Source organism: Cottoperca gobio, chromosome 23, assembly GCF_900634415.1.
Source record: "Cottoperca gobio chromosome 23, fCotGob3.1, whole genome shotgun sequence".
NCBI classification, from domain to species: Eukaryota; Metazoa; Chordata; class Actinopteri; order Perciformes; family Bovichtidae; genus Cottoperca; species Cottoperca gobio.
Genome location: NC_041377.1, coordinates 802,682 through 818,397, shown reverse-complemented (window position 1 = coordinate 818,397; position 15,716 = coordinate 802,682). Strand labels below are relative to the sequence as shown.

Genomic DNA, 15,716 nt, shown 5'->3' with positions numbered 1-15,716 from the left:
GAAGGCATTTAATGTGGCTTATATCTGTGGGCGTCCGCTGGCATGGTCAGGTGTTACGTTTATTTATTGAAATATTAGCATACAAATACAAAATAACAATAAAAATGGGATTAAAAACTGGGAACATTTCATGTTATAAAAGTGTAATAAATGGGCTGTCTTATAAAAAATAATATTGTAACAGTATAATTTATTCCCTTTGGTTTCTATTCCTCTAACCGGTGATGCTTTCAGACCCGGAAGAGCTGGCGTGCACATACAGTAAGTACGGTAAAGAGGCCGCCTTTGGTTGGCCCATATGCGCGTGCAGCCTGCCCGGTAGCCTATGTGCTCGCTTGTCTCTCCTCGCGGTGTGTTATATGATGATGTGACTCTGGGACCGAGGGCGCGCGCACCACCACCACCACCACCACTGTGAGAGTGTTTTTTTCTTCTTCCAGTCCACGGCTCTCTCTGTCTCTCTCTCTCTCTCTCTCTCTCTCTCTCTCTCTCTCTCTCTCTCTCTCTCTCTCTCTCTCTCTCTCTTCCTCTCTCGCTCCGTCTCTCTCTAAATGCCATCGGCGCTTCCATCTCTATGTCACTCTTTCTTCACATCTGCAGAAAAAAAGCGTCCCTCCGTCCAGCGTCCACTACAGGTCAGTAAATATTTAGATTTGCTCTGAAGCCGGTGCATCCTAAATGCTCTGTCCAATAAGCTGCCTCTTCCCTTCTCTGGCTTTGTATGCGCGAGCTCACTGATGTCGCTCGTGTGTGAATGATGGGAAACTTTTGTGAACGGGTTTTGCATGTTATCTTTAAATGAAAATAAACGACGACGAAGAAGCAGAAGAAGAAAAATAGCAGTGAATTTGCAGGACTTGATTAAAGCCAGAGAGGAAGCTGCCTGTTACACCTTCACGTCTCTCTGCGTGCACTTGCTGTAGTGTTGATAATACTGTGGACAATATCCACAACGTCCGCCATTGTTGCCTTTAACGTCGCTGTGAGCTGTTTGTTGTTGACCTGCTGTTATTTCTTCCACCGCAAGTGAAATGAGCTTTAGTGATAATTATGTGTCACACATGTGTCACTTGGGATTGATATGTATTAAAAAATTTTTTTTAAAAAAAAGGCTAAACGACAGCCAAATGCATTTCTTCACATATTTAGCCCCCTACATCAAAACCGGCCCCCAAAATAGCGCAGATGAGGGTTTTTAACGACCTATTACCTCCCGCTCAGGTTGAATCCCATACAAGCCGTGAAATTGATCTGATTACCTTGCCGGCGGGTCACACAGAGAGGAGTTGGGCTCGCTGAGGCTGCGTTTCCCCCTCTCCGTTATTACTTTCCTCCATCTTTCGTCGTCTTTGGTCGATATGTGTTGATATGGCGGAGAGAGAGCCACTGTTAGAATGAATAGGATGCCAAATTAAGGGCATCACACGCGCACTGTCACGGGCCAAGAGCTCCTTGGTTTATGTGCGTGCACGGAGACCTCGCGCACCCTTGTGTTGACCCAAACGGCTATTTTATTTATTTTTTATCTGTTTTGAAAAATAGCCACACTGGTCACTTGGGGAGGATTAAATATTGTAATGTTATTAAAATATTATTATAATGTTTTTACAAAGACACAACCGTCCTCGAGCGTGACAAAGAGGAACAGCAGTTAGTTTTATTATATGGCACACAAGACTTCACGTTTGTGGGTCAACATTTACATTCAGGCTAATTATATTGTTAATAGCTTGGTGTCATGTTTAAAGCAGAATTAATAAATGAGGTAAAATATTAATGACGTGGTTTGTGTTGGGGGATCTATAGGCTAAGAGGTGAAAAGGCCCCGCGCGCTAAATGAAAGATTACATCAGTGCGTCTGGCGAGAAGCGATATAGACACTGATAACATCACGAGCCAGTCAATTGGCAGACCGTTTTCTTTTTCTTTTTTCTTTTTCGTTGGGAAGAATGACACAAAATACGAAGTGCTACTTTTATTTTTTTTACACTCGAAGAAAACGCTGATTTATCCTACAGCTTATGTTCTCATTTTAATCATTCTAGGAAATCCACTTCAAGTTTCACGCGCTCGACAAAGCAGAATTTGACGCCCTCGTTTTGTTCTAAGAAGCCGAGTTGGTTCACATGCTGACAGAATAACAGATTCTTGTTCTTGAAAAGACTAGAAAGGTGACAAATGACTCACATGGTTTAAGAACTGCAACGATATACCGCTTTCAAGATGTATAAATGTGCATTTAACCAGTAATATATATGTTACAGAATGAGTCGCGTGGAGCATTTTAAATCAGGGACTGTGCATCTTCATTGTTGTATCACATGCAGCATTACACTCTTTTAATATTCCTATATACATATATATATATATATATATATATATATATATATATATATATATATAGCCTATGACATGTCTCGTGTGTGTTTTCTTCCTTTCAGTTGCATTTTATTTATTTTATTTATTTGATTGAAAGGCTATAATCTATAATAATCTATTAGCTGAAGCTATTTTACACCGTTTATGTTGAAATGAAGTAAAAGTGTGAGCAAAACATGACACATTATGAACCTAGATACCAAACCTTTTGATGAAAGAGGCCCTAATGAAATAGTAAACACACACACACACACACACACACACACACACACACACACACACACACACACACACACACACACACACAGTTTATTATTAATAGTGTAACAGTGTATCTCTCGCATCTGCTCTTATTTCTAATTATAATTTATATTTGCTGTTATTTAAAATAAATATAACAAAACGTTTACATTTATTATTATTATTATTATTATTATTATTATTATTATTATTATTATTATTATTATTACAGTAGGCTAGTGTTGTTATATTACTATTATAATGTATTATTATTGTTGTGTGATTTTATCTCCCTGACCTCTAGTTAATCAGCTGACTGAAGGAAATTATTATTTACGAGGAAAAACATTGATTGTATTTGCTGATGAGGTCATACACAGGAAGTTTGGGGACAAAGTAAACACACAGACACACAGACAAACACACACACACACACACACACACACACACACACACACACACACACACACACACAGACGTTATCTAAAACACTTCATCCCCCACACACACTAGCGATGGTTTAATCCGTTCGTGTCTTAAATTCTCAGCCGTGATGTAGAAAAAGAAACTGTGCCATGTCTTGATTTTAATCAGAGCTGGCTGACATAATCACATATCTCTGCCATCAAGAAGCCCGACTGGCCCCTCGCCTACTTTTATGAATCAACCTTTACGCACAACAGCTCTGCTATTTGTAGGCCATTAACTTCACAAATAGACCCACGCAGGGGCTCGTTCTCGGCTCACACGCACTGACAGAGAACAGGGAACTGGAGCCACTGTTTCTCCCTTCGTGGCGACAGTTTGGGATTATAAATGACAACTTTTTAAAGAGAGCCAGTCGTATTCCGTGCTGAATAAGCTCCGGCGTTATTGACACCGAGGCTTGGGAATCAAGTCATGGGATGGCTTCCATGTCCCATTCTCTAAGCTTCGATACATCCAAGTCAAGAAACAAAAAAACATAATCGGGATTTTAGGCTACATTTACCGTCATGTGTTGCCTCTGAGCACCTATAACGGGTACTTTGTGGATAATGGCTCCGCGATACTTTTCAAGAGGATAATTACACGAGTCCGCTGACAGCTTGACAATGGCAGCTACAGCAGTTTGCATCCAAGTTCAGTCTCAGGTTTGCCTGAGTGAGAAATGCTCCTTCTTTCTACCTCTCTCTCTCTCTCTCTCTCTCTCTCTCTCTCTCTCTCTCTCTCTCTCTCTCTCTCTCTCTCTCTCTCTCTCTCCCTCCCTCTCCTCCCCAATCCCCCCTCTCTCTCCAGGTAGGGCTATCCTGGATAGGGAAAAACACGACGCTTTGCCAAGTCTCGCTCAGTCTGGGCTCCCACGCGCCCACCAACAAACAACCTCAATATCAAAGAGGGGGAGATACATTGGGAATTAGACCAATACACAGTAATGGAGTCATCACCTGAGCGCGTGGCTTTGGGTTTTAAACATATTAATTCTAATTGATAAAATACAACCTCTGTCTAACTGATACTATTGATGACATGCAGCCAGTGAACGCCACATTAAAGCGACCCTACCTGATGTTACTGTCACAGGATAATGCGTCTTGGTGCAAGGGCGTGCGCGCTCCCGCTGCCTACCCACTGCGCGCTGCTGTGAGAGGGCTCATTTCCTGACTGTTTACACCGCGTGACGTCACATCCAGTGGCGACGCCGAGGCTGCCCCCCCAACACACACACACACACACTACTCTACTATTACACTCTGCCAATCTGAGAGAATATGGAGAAGCCAAACTGGGCTTTAGACATAAAATACTTCCCCAAGGAGGAGCCCCCTCCCCCCCCCCTCCTTCTCCCGCGCATGAAAAACGGCATCATCCCTGTGTGACACTGAACATACCGGGTGAATTCCTCTGATTTAGAAAGAAAATGTTATTTTAAATTATAGTTGCTTATCTGTTCAACTTGCAAAAAAGATGAACACCGAGGTGGGGGTAAATCACTCCCCGTGAGCGCTCTCGTGTTACATTTAATGCACTTGTTTTGAATAAATAATGTCATGAGCCATTGTTGTTTGTCTGTTTGAGGGTAGGTTATTGCACATAGTGGGAAGTTAACTGACAGCCACTAAAAGCCTACATTAGGATTTATTTTATTTATTTTTGTGGAGACTATAAACTCAGTGAGTCTCCCAGGCGTCATGTCCGTGCGCGCTTCACGGTGAGCACATCGGCTCAATTCAGATGTGCCATTAGAATAATGTGCCTGTCACCGCGAGAGGACGCACTGTCACAATTTTAAGAGCGTAAATGTCCCGCAACCTGCCATTGGCCCAGAGCAACAGGCTCTGCTGCAGCTTTTCTTCTCCCCTCACACACACACACACACACACACACACACACACACACACACACACACACACACACACACACACACACACACACACACACACACACATATTAACTTAACTAATTTTATTTTAATTAATTGGCTCAGATGGTTTTATGAGTCGTGGATGTTTAAATTGTCTTTTTCTTTTTTTAGTGTGTATTTGTTTGTTTGGATGCATAAATAAGGTGTACAGTTTTATTATGCCTATTTAGGAGAAATATCTCTTTTAAAAAAAGATCTTTTTGGGCAAGGTCATTGAAAGAAATCTTGCAGCACTTCTGCATCTCTCCTGGCCCACGTTATATTCAATTAGGGCAAGCCCCTCCCCTTAACTGATGACACTGACAGACCCTCCTTAAGTTGCGTCGCGCCACAGCTGTCTGCAAGCATTGAGCTGCCTGGCGCCATCCTGAAAGAATGCCTTCACTGTAAAAAAAAAAAGAAAAAAAAAGAGAGTAGAGAGAGAGAGAGAGAGAGAGAGAGAGAGAGAGAGAGAGAGGTAGAGCAAGGGTGAGCGAGTAACAGCCACACAGACGAGAGGGAGAGAGAGAGGAGCGGAGTTAATGGAGAGGGCTACAACTGCGCACAAACACAGATTTGATCAGTGAGTTTAACTTGCTGGTGCTGGTCAGTGTGCACTGAAGCTACAAACAAGCCGTGCGCCCGTACAGACCTCCACTACTTGTTGAGCTGGGCTGAAACATTGACATTTTTTTTGTGAGAGAAAGAAGTTCAGGAACTCTGCGTTGGACTGGATTCCATTTTGGACGTATTTATATGACAACAGCTGTGTTGCATTTGTAATGTCGGGTATGTTTCGTGTTTAAATATCTTTTTTCCCCCCCTCAAACACCCGAGTGAATTCATTTTAGTCGTGCTGCATGTGAACGATTTTGAGAAAATCAGACAGTAAATTCTTCTCTCTGTCTCCAGGTGATCGGAAGCAAGCGCGGAACCTGTGGATTTAACAAAAAAACCGGATTTGGGACAGATTATTTCTTATCTTGTGACTTGTACCGCTTTGCTTCGGCGTGCATGAACATTTACTAAAGCAAACAACAAAAGCAATGGAAGTAAGTGCGGATCAGCCACGATGGATGAGCCATCATCCCGCGGTGCTGAACGAGCAGCATCCCGGCTCACATCACCCGGGCCTCGGCCACTCATACATGGACCCTTCGCAGTATCAGCTCGCTGACGATGTGGATGTACTCTTTAATATCGACGCACAGGGGAACCACGTCTCTCCATACTATGGAAACTCTGTCCGAGCCGTCCAGAGGTACCCTCCTCCTCCACACAGTAAGTAAACGGCCTGTTTAGGCCTTTTATTTAATAATGTGCACGTTATCCGCTTTAGATCCCTGTGCGTAATTTATCCCTGCAGCAAATACTCAATTACTGTCACTGTGTTTGGAATTGTTTGCATTATCCGAGTGTGATCCAGGCCAGGTTTCGGTTCTGGCCTCAGTTGACTTCGTCTTAAAAACCTGAGAGCGTAAAGTGTTGTGAAACCACGCCGTGAATATGTATGGTTTACCTCCAGTTTGTCTTTGGTTTCTGTCTACCGCTTATATCACATTCTGTCCCCGGATAAACTTCACAGACATGGAACAAATATTACGTTCAGCTGACTCATATGTCAGAGGTTCCTTTCAAAAGCCCGCGCGTAAATTGTTTTCTAAATCAATCGAGTGTTAAATTACGGATTTAAACAAATACATGTGTTGGCAGTCCCAGTTTCACCTGGAATATTCTGTTAATGTTCAAAAGCGTGTTTTCACTTCTGAGCGCGTGCACTCTATTTATCTCTTTTATAATATATTGTTCATCAGCACCCAGTCAGATGTGGAGTTCCCTTTATTGTACACTTTAACTTCCTCAACAGTCAATTCACGACGAGGTTTTTTTGAGGCTTTTTGAGTATTCAGTTGCATGAAGACCAGTTTAAAGAAAAGGCAAAGGGCAAAAATATGCACGTGCGTGGCCACATGAAACTAGTTTATCTACAAGGGGATCGAATGATTTCTACACGGCGACAGAATCTCTGGAGAAAGTATTTTTGAATGAACAACTGGAGGTTAATTAAATCCGCTCTTTGTGTTAAAAAATAAAACATGTAAATATATTAATCTGTGCGTAAAGGTGTTCCCAGTTTCATCTTTCAGTGCGTGCTCAGGCCTACAGCTAGACTCTCACACTCCTAAATGGGAAATAAATGTGTGTATTCATCGTTGTTGCAGACTGAGGCCAGGTTGTGATGTTTCTTTGTGTTTCTGTGCTGCCCCAGGTAGCCAGGTGTGCCGTCCCTCATTACTGCACGGCTCCCTGCCCTGGCTGGAGGGGAGCAAAGGCATCGCCCCGCACCACAGCACTTCTCCCTGGAACCTCAGCCCCTTCCCCAAGAACCCCCTGCACCATGGCTCCCCGGCCAGCCTGTCCGTCTACCCCTCGGCCTCCTCCTCCCTGTCCACCGGTCACTCCAGTCCGCACCTCTTCACGTTTCCCCCGACCCCACCGAAAGACGTATCCCCGGACCCGGGCATATCCAACTCTGGCTCCGGGCGGCAGGAGGATAAAGAGTGCATAAAGTACCAGGTGACCCTGGGCGAGAGTATGAAACTGGAATCAGCTCACAGCCGGAGCGTGGCATCGCTCGGAGCAGGGTCATCTGCCCACCACCCCATCGCCACATACCCATCCTATGTCCCTGAATACGGCCCAGGCCTCTTCCCGCCAAGTAGCCTGATAGGTGGGTCATCTTCTAGTTATGGTTCCAAAACAAGACCAAAATCAAGGTCCTGTTCAGGTAGGCGTGCGCTTTATTACATTCCCTTTTGATCTAACATTATTCATCAGATTTGCAGCCTTAATTATCAGCCATGTTTAATCTCATACTAAAAAAAGACAAACTCATAATCAGCTCATTCACCCGTCTCATGAACACGTTCTCCTTTTTGGGGCTAAAGGCCACACAGGTCAACCTGTACTGTAGACAGGCGCAGCTGTAAAGCTTTCTTTCATCATATGATCATAATAATAATAATAATAATAGAAATCATAATAATAAATTGAATATAAAGTTAAGATCAAAATAAATATGAAATATATTTAAATGTATTAATAAACAAATTAAATACATTCGTTGGGATAAAAAATAAACTGCTAGAAATAAAAGTATTTCCAGACTTCATGGGATATTTTCTTACCCCAACAAAATAAAATCACCATGACGCAAACCAGTTCAGAGTTGAATGCTTAGATTAATTTAGGTCATTTTCTCTTCCTCCTCTACACTCACACAGAGGCAGAGAGAGACAGAGGGGAAGCCAGCTCTCCGGGCAGTGTCGCCCCGTTTATATGTTTAAGATAATCCCATTACTGTCAGACCAGTGCACGCCACAGTTGCATTGTTTACACAGCGGTACAGCACCGGATGCTGCTCGTTCATTCACAGGGAGAAATCGGGTGAGCCGCCGCCGTGGCAGAGAGCACGAAGCACCGAGGGAGGGAAGGGAAAGAGAGAGTGTGGGGGTAATTATTTTAAAGGTTGCTGCTGCTCAGCAGAAAAGCAGTTTTCTGTAATGAGATTAATATCAGCGGCTTTGATGGGAGTATAGAAAACAGTGGATTAGTTGATGCATATCATCGGGATTATTCAGTGTTCATACACTTAATGCAAATAAAGATTTTAATTCGAGGATAATGTGAGATAATGTGCATTTAAAGATATTTCCCGATCTGATTAGTATTCCCATTTTCAATGAGTTATCAGTGCGTCAAACACACCATGTGTAATATTATAAATCTGTTTTTACTCAAGTAAAATGCACTGGATACCGATTGATTTCAGAAGCAGAGAAGAAAAGATTTTTTTTAAAGAAACACACACTTGTCCAGGTGCTCACATGCCTGTCACGTCAAAACGCGTCTCTTCGTAAAGAAGCCGGCCTGTGTGTGTGTGCGTGTGTGCGTGTTTGTTTTGCAGCTCGATAAAAAGGGGAAGTGCGGCTGCATGGAAATGCATAAAGGCTCTCAGCGTTTGCACAAAAGCCTTGTATGAGTCTCTGCTTTCAAATAATGTGAGTGTGGCTGCAGCGCCTTGTTTCAGTTTCAGGCCTCTTGTACTAGAATCAAAGTGTTAGTGCGCGTCTCACCTGTCGGTGTCACTAGAGAAGTGCCAGTCAAACAGAACACACTCAATCTTTCAAAACAAAAGACACTGCCTGGTATAAAACATTATATACACAGAGATATAATAATAGTATTGTTATTATTATTACAGAGATTGTCTGATGAGAGAAATAAGAAATATTGTTTTATTAGATATTTAAAAAAATCATCACGGACCAAAGTGCATTTTGCATAATCTGAAAATCCTATTCCAGGGCGTGTAGTTTGAAGTTTATTAAAATAATAATCTGCTTTATGGACCTTAAAACAACTTCTGTATTCACCACCAACACTTGTCACGTGTGTCAAATGTGTGTGTGTGTGTGTGTGTGTGTGTGTGTGTGTGTGTGTGTGTGTGTGTGTGTGTTTGTGTGTTAAAAATAAAATATCTGCTGCAGTAAAAGTCATTCTTGTATTTGCAATGTCACATTCTAATCATTGTTTGTTGATGCATATTGCATGTTTTTATAACACATTTAATTTCACTCACTGTGTTTCTGTTCCCAGCATTATTTACCTGCTTCAAGAATTATGTTTTTTTTAAGGACCAACTGACCTGGCACTGTCTCCATGTTTTGTGTGTGTATGTGTGTGTGTGTGTGTGTTGGCTCTTGCAGAAGGTAGAGAGTGTGTGAACTGCGGGGCCACGTCAACTCCGCTGTGGAGGCGGGACGGTACGGGTCACTATCTGTGTAACGCCTGCGGACTCTATCACAAGATGAACGGGCAGAATCGCCCTCTCATCAAACCCAAGCGGCGGCTGGTACGTCTCCACCACATTTCTCTATTGATGACATTTCCGTCTCTCTCTCTGTTTTTCCCCTATCCAGGAAGAAGTAGGCCTATTAGCTGCAGGAAATTGACTCGACAAGTGCAGGTCTCTGTTTTCAGATACTACCATAGAAAAAAACTGCACAGTTTTTTTTAAATGCAATGACGATGCTATTTTTTATTTGCTAAAATTGTCATTGATTATTCTGTTTAGGCCCCATGTGTATTCTGGAGATGCATTGCCTCCATTAAAGAGAGCTTCTGTAAGCTTGTGGCTGCAGGCCTGCATTCAAAAACGCACAATGAGCTCCATCATATAAACATTATTTTGACATTTTACGAAACATTTGGGCTACTTTTGCAATTCTTCTAATTGCTTCAGGTCGAGCTATTTAAAACTAAAACTTAATTCAGGGAAAGCCCCCTCTCATCAAAGCTGCATGAGCTTTAGAGGAGTTCCCCTGCCTACTTATATGAGAGAGAGAGAGAGAGAAAAAATGGCTGCCCAGTCCTACTCTGGATCTTTTCTCTCCTCTTCGCCTCTAATGTGAAAACCCGACTTCCCAGGAAAGGGCTGCCGGATATCTGAGCAGCGCAGATAAGTCGCTTTTAACAACACAGCCCGCTTCCCCAGTCAAAACATAAAGGCTGCAGAGTCCGAGCCAGCACATAGTCACGACTTGAGATTGTTTAGTGTTAGAATCTCTGCTTAAATACGCAGGGATAGTGGGTCAGCTGGGTAATTACCACGCCACATTTGACCTTGTAGCTTTTATTAAAGGGCAAAAAAAAAAAATCTTATTTATAGGCCAGGACGTGACATCAGAGGACCAATTTGTGTAATAATACAACACATTGTCTGCTAAAATGTAACATTTTGATGGCAGAAAATATAAATGTATTTAAAGATTTAGTGAATTAACAGCTGTATTAAAAAAAAGAGGGTGAAGAAAAGACTAAGAAAAGCAATAAAAGTAAAGATCCTGGCCAGACGTAATTCACACGTCATATATGGACTTAATAAGGCTTATTCCTCCAATCTGATTGGTTATTCAGAGCACACAGCAGCAGGGGTTATTAGGCCACCACGTGTGTATAATTGGAAATCCCTCCCTGAGATAATGTAGTCCTTTACGTTAGTGTGTCCTTTGCGCTCACCTGTCTATTGATTGTTTTTAGAGATTATAACATCAATGTCAAGCCATTGCAGCAAACTGGGCCGTGAGACAGGCAGCTAAATCCATGGGAAGACATGACTTTCACTGTGTCAGGATGAAGAGAGGGTTTTACTCTGCTGGTAGCCTGCAGCGAAGCTAAAAATATCCACATTTTCTTTTTTTTATTATGCTTTTAATTGGCGTGCAATTATTGCTCATGGTTCATCTCACTGCATGATATGTTCATATTTTAATTCCATAATGTCCATGTTTAAAAATCATCTTATATAAGAGCCTTTTAACGATGACAAATCTATATGTTCTTCCTTTTCACTTCAATTGTTTCACGTCATGAGGTCGACATTTAAAACAAAGCTGCATGGCACAACACGCACTTTAAGGGGAAATGTAATCAGATTTAATAGCTCTCCCATTTCAAGGCACTGCTTTTATGTCTTCTGTAAATATTTATTCTGCAGGAGGTATGTGCTATATGGCGCTATTTATAGCCCCGAGTGAAAGCAGCTCTGTTTTTTGGTATTTCTGTCTTTATTTTAAACTATTTTCAGCTCGCACTGAATGCAAAATAAGAATTATGGGGTGGACATTAACAGTGTAAATACAGTCAAAATAAAGCACTACTTAAAACAAATAAAATAGCGTTACACAATACAAATGAGTAAAGATAAAGAACGAATTTAATTAGCAATAAAGGGATTTTTTTATTGCATTTATAGAGATATAGTAGTAGATTTATAGTATTATAGTATGCAATACGCCATGTATACAGGGCTGCCAAATTTACACAAAGACAAACAATTCGTGATGTATTTAAATCCCATATTTTTCATTATATCCTGATTAAATGCCCCGTAATGCTCAAATAAAACGCACACTTTCATCCACATTTCAGTGCTAAAAATCACGCTTTCCACACGAATGGCAGCCTTGAATCTTGGTGTTAAATGGATACATGTCGAATGGGTTATTACCTGGTCATGTGACGTTCTTTGGCCTTCTCTGTGTTGTTGTACAGTCCGCAGCCAGGCGGGCGGGGACGTCGTGTGCAAACTGCCAGACGACAACGACGACGCTGTGGCGGAGAAACGCCAACGGGGACCCGGTGTGTAACGCCTGCGGCCTGTACTATAAACTGCACAATGTAAGTAATAAACCTTCATAGGATATCTCACTAACCCATCAAAAAGCATGCCCCTGTGTGTGTGTGTGTGTGTGTACTTCTCCATCTTCCACTCTTTATTTCTTTCTCATCACGTCCTGCTTGGGCACCTTTCCCTCCTCCTCTGCATATTTTATCTGACTTGTCCCTGCAGAGGATTTCCGGGGCACGGCGATAACAAATACTGTAGAATTAATATGATTTATTGGCAGTAAGTGCGAATCTAAAATGTATAAGACCGGAGTGAACTAAGCCCGCAGCTGCCTTGCTTTTGAATATTAAAGAAGGGGGCTTAATTAAAATTCGATTAATTTCCAGTCCGGTTTTTTTTCTTCATATTTCTAGCCTTTTGGTTCCACGCGCGCCAGGGACTTGGAGTCCCCCCTCTGACCACCAATCCGCCTGATTCGTTTTGGGTTGGTTAGCGCCTCACCACATCATTTCACATCCTCAATCTGAAAGCCCCAGGGACTCGTTTATCTCCCCCTCTCTCTCCTCTCTGTGCACAAAGCTGTCACTTTTAATCAAACAGCCATTGTAGTTTAAACTAATACTAATAATAACTGCTCTGAGGCCACGTGTAGGTAATATTCCCCCCTCTCTCTGCAGACAACAGATATAGGGTGCCTATGTCTCTGTGTGTAAGGGGAAGAGTATCCTGCTCTGCTGCCCTGCTTGTCACGCAAGCGCCCCCTGTTAAATCATTTTCCCATGTTACTTTTGGCAGATGGTTAGGCGCTGCAGAAACAGATTCAGACCCAAGGTTAAAAGGAGAGAAGAATAATATTTCCCAGTCCACATATTAACATTTGAACTGACCCCGACCTTGGTGTAATTGTGAAATGAGTTTATTTTGGCAAATCCAGACTTCTGTTGGGGTTAGCTCCCTTTGAAACAAATTCCACATTCTTCATGGAGAATTTAGCAAAGTCCCTGCTCGCCTGCATGTGTGTGTGTGTGTGTGTGTGTGTGTGTGTACGGTCCCGAAACACCTGATGGTAGCAGTCTGTTGTCCCGTAAGCTTTGGCTTAGATAAGAAGCTTGTGAAAACAGAAAAAGTTGCCACAAACATGAGGCCTTGTTAACACCTAATACACAGACAGCAGGGGCTTAGTGACCGCGTCTGAAAGACGTCTTTCTCATCTCTGCATCTCTGCGTGTACAGTGTGCTCTGCTTTGACACCTCTGTACGAGGTTTCAGGTGGTTAGCTACTAGTATTGGGAGAGAGGATGTGAGGGGCTGCTGCCCTGTGTATTCTGCAGCGGTCATTGACTCAAACACTCTGGCTCGGCTTTTGTTTGATGTGCCGGGGCGGCGGCCGAGTGCAGGCCGGAGGCCCAAGGCTTCCTCTGTGAGACGGTAGACATCTCAGCATCAAAGAGCGGAGGCCTGACCGGCTTTAGGTGGGCGTAGCAAGCCTCAGAGCTGGTAGCAAGGCAGACAAGGCAGAGAAAGTCCCCCCAGTATACAGCCACATCTTAGAGAATGAAACCACATCACTGGGAGGGGGGGGGGGAACACATCTCTGCCCTCCACTAATCATCGAGGCTACTAAAGAGTCAGTGAAAAATGCCAATGTGTCAGACAGCGTGAGGAAGAATTCCCTGCTCCCATTTCCCCGGGAAGAAGCGCTCAGAAAGATCAGGAAGCCAGTCGGCCTCATCCACCTCCCCTCATAATCCTGCTCAAAGCTCGAATTCCATCATCCAGCTCCCATCCCCGGCTAAACCTATGCTGGAATATGGCAGCTGGGGCCATTTTGGCCAGGAGACGGCCACGCGGTTAAGGAGGAGGGTGGAAAGGAGGACTTGGCCGACGCCGGCGGTCGTCGTGGCCATGTGTCTCTGTGGTCGACATTAGCTGCCAGACCCTTCTCCGTCTCTGTTCTGCACACACTCGCTCCATCTTCCCTCCACCCCCCCCCTCCATCTTTCCTGTTTTCTCCCTTTCTTTCTGGCACAGTCACAGCCTCAGATACAGTTCAGTTTAAATGAATCAACATTTAAATCCAGCCCAACACATACACACAATATAAACAATCTTCTGTTTCAGGATGGGACAGTCAGATTTGCCCCGTAATGGGACTCCATTATATATCATTATGTCTCCCCAAAACCCCAAAATCTGCCTCATCTGCTGCCACATTTTTCCTACTTATTTTGAAACTTGGTGACACCCTTCACTTAAGGTTTCCTTTCTATTGTGTTGCTTAATGCAAATGGAGCCTCAAACTACCGACGTCTTCGTGTCGGAATCTCCACTTTTAACATTTCTATTTGGCATGTGAACACAATATGTTGCGACAAAATACTAATTTGCCATCTTCTCTGTCTCCTTTCGAGAGCAGATCAACCGACCTCTGACCATGAAGAAGGAAGGCATCCAGACCAGAAACCGGAAGATGTCCAGCAAGTCCAAGAAGAGCAAAAAGTCCCAAGACGGCATGGATGACTTCTCCAAGAGCCTGATGGACAAGAGCTCCTTCAGCCCGGCCGCCCTGTCCCGCCACATGTCGTCCTTCCCACCCTTCTCGCACTCCGGCCACATGCTGAGCACCCCCACACCCATGCACCCATCCTCGGGCCTCCCATTCGCCCCCCACCACCCTTCCAGTATGGTGTCAGCCATGGGTTAGACCCTCCCTGTGCTGCACCACCCCTAAACCCTCGGCCTCGCCACCACCATGTCCCCCGGTACCTCTGCTGACCTGCTTCCATACCCTAAAAGACAGATAAACTGCTCCTCTGCCCGACCCACGCTCCCCTGTCCCACCACCGAGCTGCGGGGCGAGAACGACAGGCTTTCGGCTCCTTTTCCTCAGTTGTATCTTATTTTTATAAAATCAAAGTGTACCTCTGCGATGTGAATGCTTTGCAGACTTGACTGTGGCGCACTGACCTCCAGGGGGAAGATTTTGTTTTCCTCCAAGCAGGAAGAGAAAGAACATTTTTCTCCCCAAGCTGCCGCTGCCGCCGCCGCCGCTGCCGCCGCCACCACATAGAGGCTGTCCTCCCAGCTGATCCACATGATAAGGAGCTCCATTTGTGTACAAAAAGCCATTTTTCCACACACGAACATCACAAAAAAAACTTTTACAACGACCTCTCCAGAAATTTCCAAACCCACCTCTCTTCACCTTGCACCTGTGTAACAGGAACCCCCGCTCCCTTCTTCTTCTTCTTCTTCTTCTTCTTCTTCTCTTCTTCTTCTTCTTCTATTTCTTCTTCTTCTTCTTCTTCTTCTTCTTCTTCCTTCTTCCTTCTCCTTCTTCTTCTTCTTCTTCTTCTTCTTCTTCTTTCTTCTTCTTCTTCTCTTCTTCTTCTTCTTCTTCTTCTTCTTCTTCTTCTTCTTCTTCTTCTTCTTCTTCTTCTCCTCCTCCTCCTCCTCTCCAGCGAGGAGGAGAGACAGACATTGAATATATTTGTACAAATTGTATGAAATACAGTACATTTA

General features: G+C 43.6%; 1 protein-coding gene across 9 annotated transcripts; it reads left to right on the top strand.

The window, feature by feature from the left end:
* The first annotated feature begins 570 nt into the window (after nucleotides 1–570).
* Nucleotides 571–15,516, top strand: gata3 (GATA binding protein 3). Of its 9 annotated transcripts, none has more exons than XM_029462332.1 (7): nucleotides 5,453–5,791; nucleotides 5,915–6,283; nucleotides 7,272–7,733; nucleotides 9,772–9,828; nucleotides 9,985–10,031; nucleotides 12,119–12,244; nucleotides 14,611–15,516. In XM_029462332.1, exons 2-7 carry the CDS (start codon nucleotides 6,049–6,051, stop codon nucleotides 14,896–14,898), a joined length of 1,215 nt encoding a protein of 404 aa, XP_029318192.1. In that variant the 5' UTR covers nucleotides 5,453–5,791; nucleotides 5,915–6,048; the 3' UTR covers nucleotides 14,899–15,516. The 9 variants fall into 9 exon arrangements, with proteins under 9 accessions (XP_029318186.1, XP_029318192.1, XP_029318189.1 ...); XM_029462329.1 differs by having other exon boundaries at nucleotides 7,272–7,790; XM_029462326.1 differs by lacking the exon at nucleotides 5,453–5,791 and adding an exon at nucleotides 571–635 and having other exon boundaries at nucleotides 7,272–7,790; nucleotides 9,772–10,031.
* Nucleotides 15,517–15,716: the final 200 nt, after the last annotated feature.